Source organism: Mirounga leonina, unplaced genomic scaffold (genome assembly GCF_011800145.1).
Source record: "Mirounga leonina isolate KUSES-001 unplaced genomic scaffold, KU_Mleo_1.0 Mir_353, whole genome shotgun sequence".
NCBI lineage: Eukaryota > Metazoa > Chordata > Mammalia > Carnivora > Phocidae > Mirounga > Mirounga leonina.
The window spans coordinates 41,919-56,948 of NW_023270699.1; the positions used below are offsets into that span (position 1 = coordinate 41,919).

The window sequence follows — 15,030 nt, forward strand, 5'->3', positions numbered from 1 at the left end:
GCGCGGCGCGTGGGGACGAGGACTTCTCCCGACTCCCCCCGGGGGCTCGTTCGCGGAAGCGAGCGCTTTCCACTTGGGCTGTGTCGCGCCGACTCGCCACCTGCGTGTGTCGCACACACCTGCCGATGAGGAAACCTGCGTTTGTCTGCACACAGGACCCCCAGAGGAAAACTGGCTAATCGTGCGCCGCGGGGCTCGTACTGAGTGTGAGGCGGACGCTCCTCGCCCCGACCCCCGCCCCTAGCGCTCGGGTTCTGGAAACCGGTCGGGACGGACCTGTCCGGGTGTGGCGAGCCGAACCGGCAGGCAGCCCTCCGGGCGGGGGCGCCCCTTCCCAGGCGCTGGGCGGCTACGCCCCGGGCCCGCGCCCCTTTGTGCGGCCTCGGGCGGGCACCATGCTGTCCACCGCGGGCACGTATGCGGTGAAGAAGAGGAAAAAGCCGGTGCGAAGGAGGTACTGGGGTGCAGGGGCGCGGGCTGCGCGGGGCCGCGAGTGTGGGGTGGGAGTCCCGTGTCTGCGGCACCCAAGCCCTTCCCGCGGCCGGAGCTCCGCGGGATCCAACGCCGAGGGTACTGGCCTGGGGAGGATGGAATGCAATGCCAAGATTCCCCCGTCCCACCCCGGAAATCTCTCTGGGGGCCTTGCTCAGGCCTGGGGGAGCGGGATGCTGATGGCGATTGCTGTCTGAGAAGGGCGCGCGGGGGTCTCCCGGGTCCACAGGCCCGGGACCGCGAAGCACACGCGGGCCGGGGTAGGGGTCCCGAGTCACAGCGGGGGACTGGAAGGGAAAGACCTTGCGTGGTCCCCCACCCCCACTTATAGACGGGATGCCGAGGCCCCGCGGGGTTGAGGACCCACTGGCCGGCCTTGACCCCTCTGATCCCGGGCAGGGTCCCTTCCATGTTCCTAAGACCTGGCCCAAGAGATCTGTGTGGCCCCTCGGGCTCAGCCGACGTTCCTGAGGACAACAAATCAGAAGTCCTGTAGAGAGGACACTCCTTAGGCAGAGTCCTTGGGCCAAATATCTAAGGGTCTTCGCGTGGCCGGGAGAGGCTGGGGCGGGGCCGGGGAGCTGCAGGACACCTGGCAGCAAGGGCGGCGGAGACGCTCCCACCCCCTCCCCACCCCCCCGCCTCCCGCAGACCCAGGCCTGGCGTCAACCGGTCTTCAGAGGGCTTCCTCAGGGACGCGGAGACCCCGGAGCCTGGCGGCACAACCCCCAGGGGCGCAGGGTTCCCAGCGCATGGGGGCGGCTTTGTGAGAAATTTCCAAAACCTCTCAAAATATCAGTTATAATTCCATGTCATTTTAAAATACATAAAATGCCATGATGGAAGCCATGCGCAAAAGGGCAAATAGCCCATGATACCATTTATATGAAATGCCCAGAATAGGTAAGCCAGAAAGTAGGTCCGTGGTGGCAAGGGCGAGGGAGAGGGGGAGTGACTGCTAATGGGTTAGGGGTTTCCCTTGGGGAGATGAAAAAGTTCTGGAACCAGATAGTGGTGATGCTTATACAACATCCTGAGTGTACTTAATGCCACTGAATGGTACACTTTAAAAATGGTTAAAATGGTAAAATTTATGGTGTGTGTATTTTACCACAATAATATATATATACCATGACACTTCTCAGTAGGGATACATAGGTATCCCAGAACTAAGCTCATCAGAAGTTATTTTTCCAGGGCAGTGAAACCAGTCATCGTTGGATAATTGAAAACGATGTTTAAAATGGGGTGGGGGGTCTCTAAGAGTATTACATATACTGTACACTTTAAGTGAGAACATCAACATATACCAATTTGCCAATCTTGTTCTGCTGATTCAAATCCAGGTGTTGGTAGCATCACTCTGTTCTACAGACCTCCTCAAGGCTCTGTTTCAAGGCAGTTTATGAAGATTTAACAAATGAATCCACCCAAAGTCCTTTGAAGTTAGTTACATCCTCCAGCGCCCTAATTTTTACAAATGTAAAATGAAATTGTCCACATTTCTGCATAGTACAATGACAGGGACACACAGACTAACACTGTTAGCAAACTACACAAAGCTGGCACAAGGTTCTACACCATGGCATCTATGTGTTTTCATTGATCCTCAGGCAGCCTAGGAGGTAGAGATTTCTGTTACCATCCCCTCTTAGGGCTGAGGCAACGAGGCTGGGTGGTGAGGAGGATACCCACCTTACCTGCCGCCTCATTTGAACCTGGCCCCTCTCTGTGGCTTGTTGAAAGAGGCTGGGATCCTGCTGGAGAAGACCAGGGCAGACCTCGTGGTACAGGGTCACCTTGTGAGCAGGCTGCTGAGTTATTGAGCCCCCTCTTCACCCACTTGGCTGGCTGGTCCCCCCAGTTTGGGCCATTATGAATAAAGTGCTATAAATAGTCCTTTGCAGACATATGTTTTCATTTCGTTCCAGTAAGTACCTAGGAGTGGAATTGCTAGGTCGTGTTTAACATTTTAAGAAACTGAAAGTTTTCCAGTGAATGAGGGTTCCAGTTACTCCAAATCCCCTCCAACACTTGGTGTTGTCACTCTTTTGAATTTTAACCATTTTAATATATGTGTACAAGTGATTTATTTTAATTTGCATTTTCTGATGAATTATGGTTCCTGTGATCTCATATGCTTTTTGGCCATTAGTATATTTTCTTTAGTGAAGTATCTATTCAAATTATTTACCCATTCTAATTGGTTAGTAAAAGTCCTTCATGTATTCTGGATACAATTCTTTTTTCAGCTACATGTACTGCAGATATTCTTTCCCATTCTGTGGCTTGCCTTTTCGGTTTCTGAATTTTGTTGAAGTCCAGTTTATCAGTCTTTTTTGTTATGGTTAGTGCTTTTGGTGACCCATCTAAGAAATCTTGGCATATTGCAGGGTCATAAAGATTTTCTGCTTTTAATGTCTGTAGGATCTATAACTATCTCCCTTCTTTCCTTACTGTTGGTAATTTGCATTTTCTTTTTGAGGGGAATTGATTACTCTAGCTAGATGACTATCAATTTCATTGATATTTTCAGTTTGGGGTTTCATTTATTTCCTCCATTTTCTGTTTCATTGTTCTGCTTTCACTTGATTATTTCCTTCCTTCTACATGCTTTGGGCTTAGCTTACTCTTGTGTTTCTATCTTCTTAAGGAGGAAACTCAGATAATTTACTGTAAAACTTTTCTCCTTTACTTACATAATCTTCCCTCTACACAATCCTTTCTGTACCCCACAAATTTTGGCATTTTGTCCTTCATTACCATTTAGATATTTTATTTCCCTTGTGATTTCTTCTTTGGTCCATGAATTATTTTAAAATGCATTAATTTTCACATATTTGAGGATTTTTCAGATACCTTTTTTTTGTTGTTACTGATTCCTAAACATCATTGTGGTCTGAGAACGTACTCTGTATGATTTCAATCTATTTAAATGTATTGAGTTATTTTATGGCCCAGCATATGGTCTCCCTTGGTGAATTTCTACATGTGCATGAAAAGAATCGTTATTCTGCAGTTGTTGGGTATAGTGTTTTATAAATGTCAATCATTTATAAAACCCAAGTTAGAGGACAGGGTTCATGTCTTATACATACTTAAAAATTTTCTAACAATCTGTCCTATTAGTTACTGAGAGAACAGTGCAGAAGTCCCCAACTCCAGTTATGGATTTGTCTATTTCTCCTTGCAATTATGTCAGTTCTTGCTTCACATATTTTGAAACTCTGTTATTAAATGCATATGATAGTTAATATTTTTTAACATTTTTGATATTGTGAAAATGTCTCTCTTTATCTTTGGTGAGTCTTCTCTGTCTGATAATATAACCACTCAGCCCCTCCAGCTTTCTTATGTCTAATGTGTACATAGTGTGTCTTTTTCAACCCTTTTACTTTAATCTATCTGTGTCTTTACCTTTAAATTGTGTTTCTTCCAGACACCATATATCAGGTTTTGTTTTTTGGGCCAGTCTGATAGTCTCTGCTTGTTTACATTTTTGTAATTATCAATATGGTTGAGTTTAAGTCTGCCATCTTGCTGTTTTCTATTTGTTCCATCTGTTGTCATTTTTCCTCTTTTCCTTCCTTCCATTGGATTTAATTCTTTTTTAGTATCTCATGTATCTCCTTTTGTGGCTTATTAGCTGTACTTGTTTTATTTTTTCAGTGGTTACTATAAGACTTACAATGCACATCTTAACTTATTACTGTCTACTTTCAAATAATATTAAACTAGGGGCACCTGGGTGGCTCAGTTGGTTAAGCGACTGCCTTCAGCTCAGGTCATGATCCTGGAGTCCCGGGATCGAGTCCCGCATCGGGCTCCCTGCTCAGCAGGGAGTCTGCTTCTCCCTCTGACCCTCCCCCCTCTCATGCTCTGTCTCTCTCATTCTCTCTCTCTCAAATAAATAAATAAAATCTTTAAAAATAATAATAATAATATTAAACTACTTCATGGAAAACTTAAGCACCTCACAACAATATAATTCCACTGCCCTTCCCATCCTTTGTGCTGTTGTTTTCACAAATTTTACTCTATATATGTTGCAAACCCCATGATGCAACACTGCTATTTTTATTTATGCAATTATCATTTAAACAAATTAAAATCATTAAAATTTTAGTGCCTATTGTTCATTCATTCATGGAGATCCACATTTCTATCTAGTATCATTTTTCTTCAGCTCGAAGAAACTTCTTTAATATTTTTGTAGCTCAGATCTTCATGAGCCACATTCTTTGAGTTTTTGTTTGTTTGAAAATGTCTTTGCCCTCATTTTTGTTTGTTTTTGTGTGTGTGTGTGTGTTAATTTTTTTATTAACATATAATGTATTATTTGTTTCAGGGGTACAGGTCTGTGATTCATCAGTATTACACAATTCACAGCGCTGACCATAGTACTTACCCTCCCCAATGTCCTTCACCCAGCCACCCCATCCCTCCCAAGCCCCTCCACTCCACCAACCCTCAGTTTGTTTCCTGAGATTAAGAGTCTCTGATGGTTTGTCTCCCTCTCTGGTTTCGTCTTGTTTCATTTTTCCCTCCCCTCCCCTATGATCCTCTGTCTTGTTTCTCAGATTCCTCATATCAGTGAGATCATATGATAATTGTCTTTCTCTGATAGACTTAATTTCACTTAGCATAATACCCTCTAGTTCCATCCACATCGTTGCAAATGGCAAGATTTCATTTTCTTGATGGCTGCATAATATTCCATTGTGTATATATACCACATCTTCTTTATCCATTCATCTGTTGATGGACATCTAGGCTCTTTCCATAGTTTGGATATTGTGGACATTGCTGCTATAAACATTGGGGTGCATGTGCCCCTTCGGATCACTACATTTGTATCTTTGGGTAAACACCCAGTAGTGCAATTGCTGGGTTGTAGGGTAGCTATATTTTTAATTTTTTGAGGAACCTTCATACTGTTTTCCAGAGTGGCTGCACCAGCTTGCATTCCCACCAACAGTGTAGGAGGGTTCCCCTTTCTCCACAACCTCTCCAACATCTGTCATTTCCTGCCTTGTTAATTTTAGCCATTCTGACTGGTGTGAGGTGGTATCTCATTGAGGTTTTGATTTGGATTTCCCTGATGCCGAGATCTTGGTGTGTCATTTGCAAATATCTTTTCCCATTCTGTCAGTTGTCTTTTGATTTTGTTGACTGTTTCCTTTGCTGTGCAAAAGCTTTTTATCTTGATGACGTCCCCATAGTTCATTTTTGCCCTTGCTTCCCTTGCCTTCAGTGATGTTTCTATGAAGAAGTTGCTGCAGCTGAGGTCGAAGAGGTTGCTGCCTGTGTTCTCCTCAAGGATTTTGATGGATTCCTGTCTCACATTGAGGTCTTTCATCCATTTTGAGTCTATTTTTCTGTGTGATGTAAGAAAATGGTCCAGTTTCGTTCTTCTGCATGTGGCTGTCCAATTTTCCCAACACCATTTGTTGAAGAGACTGTGTTTTTTCCACTGGACATTCTTTCCTGCTTTGTCGAAGATGAATTGACCATAGAGCTGAGGGTCCATTTCTGGGCTCGCTATTCTGTTCCATTGATCTATGTGTCTGTTTTTGTGCCAGTACCATACTGTCTTAATGATGACAGCTTTGTAATAGAGCTTGAAGTCCAGAATTGTGATGCCGCCAGCTTTGCTTTGCTTTTTCAACATTCCCCTGGTGATTCAGTTTATCAATCTTTTTATTCTTTCAAAGAACCAGCTCCTAGTTTCGTTGATCAATGTTCTACTGTTCTTTTGGTTTCTATTTCATTGATTTCTGCTCTGATCTTTATTATTTCTCTTCTCCTGCTGGGTTTAGGCTTTATTTGCTGTTCTTTCTCCAGCTCCTTTAGGTGTAGGGTTAGGTTCTGTATTTGAGAACTTTCTTGTTTCTTGAGAAAGGCTTGTATCACTATATACTTCCCTCTTAGCTGCATCCCAAAGAGTTTGCTGCATCCCAAAGAATTTGAACAGTTGTGTTTTCATTTTCATTGGTTTCCATGAATTTTTTCAATTCTTCTTTAATTTCCTGGTTGACCCATTCATTCTTTAGTAGGATGCTCTTTAGCCTCCATGTATTTGAATTCTTTCCGACTTTCCTCTTGTAACTGAGTTCTAGTTTCAAAGCACTGTGGTCCGAAAATATGCAGGGAATGATCCCAATCTTTTGGTCCCGGTTGAGACCTGATTTGTGACCTAGGATGTGATCTATTCTGGAGAATGTTCCATGGGCACTAGAGAAGAATGTGTGTTCTGTTGCTTTGGGATGGAATGTTCTGAATATGTCTGTGAAGTCCATTAGGTCCAGTGTGTCATTTAAAGCCTTTATTTCCCTGTTGATCTTTCACTTAGATTATCTGTCCATTTCAGTGAGGGGGGTGTTAAAGTCCCCTACTATTATTGTATTTTTGTCAATGCGTTTCTTTGATTTTGTTATTAATTGGCTTATGTAATTGGCTGCTCCCATGTTAGGGGCATAGATATTGAAAACTGTTAGATCTTCTTGTTGGATAGACCCTTGAAGTATGATGTAGTGTCCTTCCTCATCTCTTATTATAGTCTTTGGTTTAAAATCTAATTTGTCTGATATAAGGATTGCCACCCCAGCTTTCTTTTGGTGTCCATTACCATGGTAAATGGTTTTCCACCCTCTCACTTTAAACCTGGAGGTGTCTTTGGGTCTAAAATGAGTCTCTTGTAGACAGCATATCAATGGGTCTTGTTTTTTTATCCAATCTGATAGCCTGTGTCTTTTGATTGGGGCATTTAGACCATTTACATTCAGGGTAACTATTGAAAGATATGAATTTAGTGCCATTGTATTGCCTGTAAGGTGACTGTTACTGTATATTGTCTGTGTTCCTTTCTGGTCTATGTTACTTTTAGGCTCTTTCTTTGCTTAGAGGACCCCTTTCAATATTTCTTGTAGAGCTGGTTTAGTATTTGCAAATTCTTTTAGTTTTTTGTTTGTCCTGGAAGCTTTTTATCTCTCCTTCTATTTTCAGTGACAGCCTAGCTGGATATAGTATTCTTGGCTGCCTATTTTTCTCATTTAGTGCTCTGAATCTATCATGCCAGTCCTTTCTGGCCTGCCAGGTCTCTGTGGATAGGTCTGTTGCCAATCTAATGTTTCTACCATTGTAGGTTACAGACCTCTTGTCCTGAGCTGCTTTCAGGATTTTCTCTTTGTCTCTGAGACTTGTGAGTTTTACTATTAGATGTCGGGGTGTTGACCTATTTTTATTGATTTTGAGGGGGGGTTCTCTGTGCCTCCTTAATTTTGATACCTGTTTCCTTCCCCAAATTAGGGAAGTTCTCTGCTATAATTTGCTCCAATATGCCTTCTGCCCTTCTCGCTCTTTCTTCTTCTTCTGGGATCCCAGTTATTCTAATGTTGTTTCACTTTATGGTATCGCTTATCTCTCGAATTCTGCCCTCGTGAGACAGTAGTTGTTTATCTCTCTTTTTCTCAGTCTCTTTATTCTCCATCATTTGTTCTTCTATATCACTAATTCTCTCTTCTGCTTCATTTATCCTAGCAGTTAGAGCCTCCATTTTTTATTGCACCTCACTAATAGCCTTTTTGATTTCGACTTGGTTAGATTTTAGTTCTTTTATTTCTCCAGAAAGGGATTCTCTAGTATCTTCTATGCTTTTTTCAAGCCCAGCTAGTATCTTTATAATCATAATTCTGAACTCTAGTTCTGACATCTTACTAATGTCTGTATTGATTAGATCCCTGGAAGTCAGTACTGCCTCTTATTCTTTTTTTTTTTTTTTTTGAGGTGAGTTTTTCTGTCTTGTCATTTTGTCCAGAGGAGAATAGAAGAATGAGAGAACAAAATGCTAAAAAAAATGCTAAAAGGGTAACAATGGCCCCAGAAAAATATACACTAAACAAATCAGAAGAGACCCAAAACCAGGGGGGAAAGAAAGGGGGAAAAAAAAAAAGAGTATGATCAGGCTGGTGAAAATAACAGAGCCACACACTAGATTTTGGGTGTATTTTGGTCTGTTAGAAGAAATTGCCTTCCAAATTTTTAAAGAAAGAAAAAATATATATAAACAAAAATAAGGGTAAATATGATCAAGGGATGGAATATGACTGTAAAGATGAAAATTTTAAAAAGATTTTTAAAAAGGAATTGATGGGGCGCCTGGGTGGCTCAGTTGTTAAGTGTCTGCCTCGGCTCAGGTCATGATCCCAGGGTCCTGGGATCAAGCCCTGAATAGGGATCCCTGCTCCACAGGAAGCCTGCTTCTCCCTCTCCCACTCCCCCTGCTTGTGTTCCCTCTCTCGCTGTGTCTCTCTCTGTCAAGTAAATAAATAAAATCTTTAAAAAATAAATAAATAAATAAGGAATTGATAAGAAGTTGGTTGAAAAAAGAATGAAAAAAGAGAGAATATGATCAGGTGGGAGACTAGGACAACATACACTAGATTTAGGGTATATTTTGGTCTGTTAGAAGAAACTGTATCCCAAAAATTAAAGAAAGAAAAACTTATACATATACAAAATATAAGGTTAACTACAATGAAGAGATAGAATATGACTGTAAAAATGAAAAATTAAAAAAGATTTTTAAAAAGGAATTGATGTTGGTTGAAAAAGGAAAGAAGAAAAATTCAACTGAAAAAATAGAAAAAGAAAAAATAAAAGTAAAAAAATTAACTTTGAAAGACTAAAGCATCATGTTAAAAAAGCCATGAATTCTATGTGCTGTACTCCCCTAGCGCTGGGGTTTTGCTGTTCTCATTGATCAGTACGCTGGGTCTTGGCTGGATGTTCTTGCTGATCTTCTGGGGAAGGGGCCTGTTGCTGTGATTCTCAAATGTCTTTGCTGGAGGTGGAATTGCACCGCCCTTGCCAGCGGCCAGGCTAAGTAATCTACTGGGGTTTGCTCAGTAGCTTCTATTCCCTGAAAGCTTTCTATACAGTTTTGGAGGATGAGAGTGAAAATGGAGGTCTCCCAATCTCTGGTCCCAGAGGAGCCGAGAACTTGGGCCCCACTCCTCAGTGAGCCCCCAGAGAAAAGCAGTCAGTACTCTCGTCTCCCCAGTCTCCAGCCGCACTCCATGCTCACCGGCCTGTGACTGAGCATTTCTATCTCTGGCACATGACCCCGTTTGGAGTCTCCAATCCCAGCAGATTCTTGAGGTGTGCTCCCGCGCCGCTTCTCCCAGGAGAGGAAAGGGAGTCTCCCTGGATCTGCTGCTTGTTGGGTCCCTGCTAGAAGAGCAGTGGCCCGACTGTGCCACAGATCACAGGTTATGGCAACCCCGAGCTGAGAGCCCACTCCTCGGCTCTGTCTTTGCAGCCAGCTTCCCCACTCTGATACCTGGGAGCTCTGCCACACTCAGGCACCCCCGGTCTTTCTGTGACTCAGAGGGCCCTGAGACCACACTGTCCCAATGAGGGTTCCACCCCCTGCTTAACCACTGGAGCGACATCCCTTAGTGGAGCAGACTTCTAAAAGTTCCAAATTTGTGCTCCGCTGCTCTATCACTTGCCGGTAGCGGCTGACGGAGGCTCCCTCCCCCCGCGGTCTATCTTCCTGTATATCACCTCAGATTCACTTCTCTGCAAGTCCTACCTTCCAGAAAGTGGTCGCTTTTCTGTTCAGAGAGTTGCTGCTATTCTTTTCCTTGATCTCCTGTTGAGTTTGGAGGTGTTCTGAATGGTTTCATAACCATCTAGCTGAATTCCTGGGACCAGAGGAAATTTAGGTCTCCTACTCTTCCACCATCTTGCTCCTCCTCCTTTGCCCTCATTTTTGAAGAATCTTTTCTCTGGATATGGAATTCTGGCTTAACAGCTTCCTTCTTTTGATACATTAAAGATGTCATGCCATCGTGCTTTGGCTTGCATTTTTTCTGATGAGAAGTCGGCATTCATTCTCTTTATTCCCCTGTATGAAATGGGTCTTTTCTCTCTGACTCTCTCCATCTCTGGTTTTTAGCAATGTAATTATGATGTACCTTGGTCTGGGGTGTGTGTGGGTGTGCGTGTGCAGAGAAAGAAAGAGAGCATATATATAGATGTATGTTAATGTATGTTTGTGTGTGTGTAAGCTCAATTCTTAATGAACTATAATTTCCTAAATGGAGTTTAAGCCTTTTCGGTGTTAACTGTGGTATGGAGATTTCCTAATTTAAAAAGTATGTATGGATGCAAATATGTCAGGCTACCAGAGAGTGGGGAGGGGATAGCCAGCCCCCAGGCCTTGGTGCTTTGAGGACCACCAGGTCTAACATGTGCACAGTATGAAGTGGCCTCGTCCCTACCCAGGGCCCACTGGCCAGGAGGGTAGTGAGGGCAGAACCCCAGTGTGGCTTCATGGATGGGCAGAACGTGAAACTGTACAATAAGGGCCTCTGCCTCCAAACACCAGGAATTGGGGCCAAATAGTGTCTGGCACGGCATTGAGGCCCCACAGGAGATAAAAATGAAAGTGAAGAGGAAGGTAGAGAATAATTGCTTCTCTCTCTCCATCAAGTCCCAAACCACAGCCTCCAGAGGGAGCCAAGTCCAACCCTTCTAAACGGCACCGGGACCGCCTGAATCAAGAGCTAAGCAAACTGACCAACTTGCTTCCCTTCCCTGAGGATGTGCGGGCCCGCCTTGACAAGCTCTCCATCCTCAGGCTGATTGTGGGCTATCTAAAGGTGAAGAGCTACTTCGCAGGTAAGTGACAGCTGTGGTTCCAAAACAAGCTATGAGAGGTGGCTGTGCACACATGCACTTGGAGTTTACCTGCTGTCCAGGCAAAAGCTGCATCACAGTATTTGGGTCTTGGGCAGAGGAAGAAGGCACTATGCTCAGCACAGGTGCAATAGGGGAACCAGAACACAGGTGCATCGGTTCATGCCCAACATGATGTACAAACCCTGGGCTCTGCACCATCTCTCAGGCTCTCCATGTAAGGAGATGGGCACGGGTGCCAGCCTGCCTATGTGCACATCAGGCTTACAGAATAGCATGTGCAGAAGTCCCTAGCTGATGGCCTGACTTCTTTCCTTCCATTGCTTTGTCATTTCTTGTGATAAACCAAGTGTCCCTCCACCTTGTAGAGCTTTGGCTCAGAACAAAGACATTTCTAAACTAAGACATGAACTGGGATATTTCTTATCATCTTCTGGAGCCCTTATTCTTCTAAACTCCTTTACCATGTAATAGGCACAGTCTGCTCTTCCGTGTCCTTCCTGCTAATAATTCACTGTCATTGCTGAAAGATGGTTCTAACCCATTCCTGCAAGTGGAACTTGCACTCAGTAACTTGGGCGATGCACCTGAACACAGGTGAGCTTGTGGCCTCCTGTTTCCCTTGGAGGAGGAGGATGTAACCCCCCATAACTGATAAGCTGCAGTGCAGCAAGACGGACAGAGGAAGACTCTGGGCCTGAACAACATGTTACAAATTGTAATAGCAGCTCAAAAAAGAAACTCAAAAATCAAATGGGTCCAGTCGACCTTGAAAATACCCTGGAAATTATGAAACTGCCCCAAACGTAGTGATAACTGCAAAGAAGCCGCAGCTGTGTAATCAGGTACAACAGTGCTGTGGCCTGTCCATGCGGTGGTCAAGCACGTCTGAGGTGGTGGCCAGGAGCTGGATCAGAGGGTTGGGGAGGACTGCTGAATGGGTACAGGGTTTTCTTTTGGGGGTATTGACAGTATTTTGGGTTTTTTGTTGTTGTTGTTGTTTTATTCATCACTCAATCAATATTTATTAAACTCCTATAAGGTAAGAGACACTAGGTTAGGTGCTCAATTACAGCAAAAATTAAACTGTAGAACATCCCCGGAGTCAAGAAACTACAATCTCTATTAACTCCCACAACAACCCTGCAAAGTTGGCGTGGATCTACTTATTTTGCTGGTAAGGAAATTAGTGGTGGAGTTTGTTTTTTTTTATTATTCTGTTATGTTAGTCACCATACAATACATCATTAGTTTTTGCTGTGGTGACAGTATTTTGGACCTAGAGAGAGGTGGCGGTTGCACCACATTGTGAATGTGCTCAATGCCACTGAACTGCTCAGTTTAAAATGGTTCATTTTAAGCTACATGAATCCCACAGGGGCTGGAATCCTTCGGGGGAAGGGAGGCAGGGGCTCTTTGCAGCCCTCTCAGCACTCAAAGGCCCTGAGTGGCTCCTCTGCTTGCCTCTGCCATCTGTCTCCAGGTGGCCTGCCCAGGGCTGGGCCAGGGCCTCCTCTCCTCCAGAGGTCCCTGGTGCGGGCCAGTGAGCACAGGGGCCTGTCCTCACCCACTCAGCTGTGCTGCAGGCCCCTGACAGTAGTGGAGACCTCAGACCCTCTGCCCTAGGTCTGATTTCTCCCCAGCGTGGCCCAAAGGAAAGAGGCACACGTGTGCCTTTGTGTGTTGTGAACTGCTTTCATATGGAAACACCTCGATCCTCAGCCGGTCCAAGTCCTGGTTTGTTCAGGGCTGTGGATCTGAGTCCTGTCTCTCCCATTATTTCTGTACACTCCTCCTCTGGGTCTCTCCTCTGAACAGATAGATGACTTCCAACGCTGTTTCTGGTATAGACAGGAGTAGGGAGAGTCTGGGTGACAGGCACAGCCACCTCAAGAGCCAGCCTGGGGAAAACGGTCCCCACTCCTGCTGGACCCTCAAGAAGGCAGAAGGCTGGGCCACAGCATCCACACCGAAGGCTTTGTTCAAGACACGCTGCTGTCCATAGGATCCTAGCCTCCCCAAACCACAGAATCCACTGGGTTGCTACCCCAAGGGCCCAGCTTCCTCCTGACATGGCCTGAGACTGGGGCTAGGACCTTCCTTCCCCACTGTGGATGGACTTTAGAGCCTGCTTTTCGAGGCTCGGTTGGGTCTTCCTCCCCTGCCCCCAACTCTGGAGCTCTCATGGCCCTGCCCTCCCATTTTTGTCCTCTGCCTGATCTCCACCACTCCTCATGTCCCCTGCCCTGCTCTCCTCCCCCTCTGAGCTAACCCTTGGCCCCCTCATTACACCCTCTGCAGCTCTGGCCATCTAGCTCCTAACTGTGTGACTCTGTGACCCTCTTTATTTTCCTTCCAAGGTGCCTGAAAGAGCAGGTGCCAGTTTGTCTTTATCATTTAGTGTCCAGTAAATGGAGGAGAGAGACCAAACCCTGAGAGCTTGGCACCTATTTAACTCCCATCTGCCTTTCAGGGGCTGCACCAGGCAAGGCAGGGAGTCCAGGAGTCAGACAAGAAGGCAAAGGGCTGCATGGGTGGGCACAACCCCTTGCCCCAAGGCCAGCAGCTGATGGCCACCCTGGGTTACATTCTGTCCTCTGTATTGGTCAGGGGTCAGGTGGGCTCCATGCAGGCACATTGGGTGGCAGGCACCCAGTGTGGTGAGACACAGCCAGGCAGCTGCCTCTACTCCTAGGAGCCCACGGCACACACCCCAAGTGGACTGAGGGGGAGAGAGTTGCCTGCACACAGAGCCAGGCAGGCCATCCCCAGGGGAGAGGGCAGCTGAAGACCAGCTTCCATCCTTTCTCTAGAAATCTCCATGTTCTGAACAAGGACATATTTTTTTAAATGACTGGCTAAAGTTAAAATTAAAGATTTAAGTAGAAATCCACACTTTTCTTTGGAAAATGCTTCTTAACCTCAGCTAGAGGTTAAGAGCCAACAAGACCCATAATGGTTTTTTTAAGCTCAAGGCAATGAGATGAACCTGTCCAGTCTGTCCCTGTAACTCTTACCACATGTCTTAGTCAGGGACAAGTCTGCAGCCCTTTCATGGAGTGACCGCCTATCCAAACCCAGTAGGGACATGTCCCATAGAGTTCACCTGCCCCAACACTGAGGGCGCTTGCTCTTCCAGGGAATGTTCACCAGGCAGGAGGCCAGGTGGTCACCAAGGCCTGGACCTCAGTGTTCTGCAGTTAGAAAGGCACTAGTCTCACCAGGGAGCTGCAGTGATGCCAAAAGAGGCTCTATAGAGACCAGGGGGCTGCAGAGGAGCCATCTGCTCTGATGGGGTGGGGGTGAGATTTTCCTCCACCCACTAACCACACACCCCCATTACACTGCCCATTGTCACTCCTCCTACCAACACCTTCCCCAAAGTATCTGGGACCTGGACATGTGGACAGAGGCTCCTGGGAGAAGGGTGTGTATGAACAAAGCCTCCTGCATGTTCCTGTTGCACCCCCTTCCCAGCGCAAGGGGAGCTCCACCACCTGGACCTTTGCCTCATCTGAGCTACTGTTATGAAATCACTGAACCAAAAGAGGTGTAGTTGACCTAAAAGTCTAAAGTTGGCCCAAATGGGCTTTGAATCAATATGTTTAACTCTGGGCATATTCTCCAGCACATTCTGATTTTGTTTCTTCTGACTATGTTGTATCAATCCCAACCCTTCTTGGCTACCTTCATGCCATTTCCCTATGCATCCACTGGAAGGTTGGTAAACGGGGTAGATATGTCCAACTGCTTCTGGGGAGCATTTCTCTGCCCCCGCCCACTTCCACAGTCAACAGGACAGGTGCCATGTTTCAAAAGTTTCATAACTAAACT

At 45.3% G+C, this 15,030-nt stretch overlaps 1 protein-coding gene across 1 annotated transcript in view; it reads left to right on the forward strand.

Annotated features, from left to right (window-relative positions):
- Positions 1-395: 395 nt before the first annotated feature.
- LOC118026907 (aryl hydrocarbon receptor-like) overlaps positions 396-15,030 on the forward strand; it is a 40,508-nt gene continuing 25,873 nt past the window's right edge. Inside the window, exons 1-2 of the mRNA XM_035029963.1 lie at positions 396-454; positions 10,991-11,178. Of these exons, the coding sequence (XP_034885854.1) occupies positions 396-454; positions 10,991-11,178 (247 nt within the window). The remainder of the gene's footprint in view (positions 455-10,990; positions 11,179-15,030) is intronic.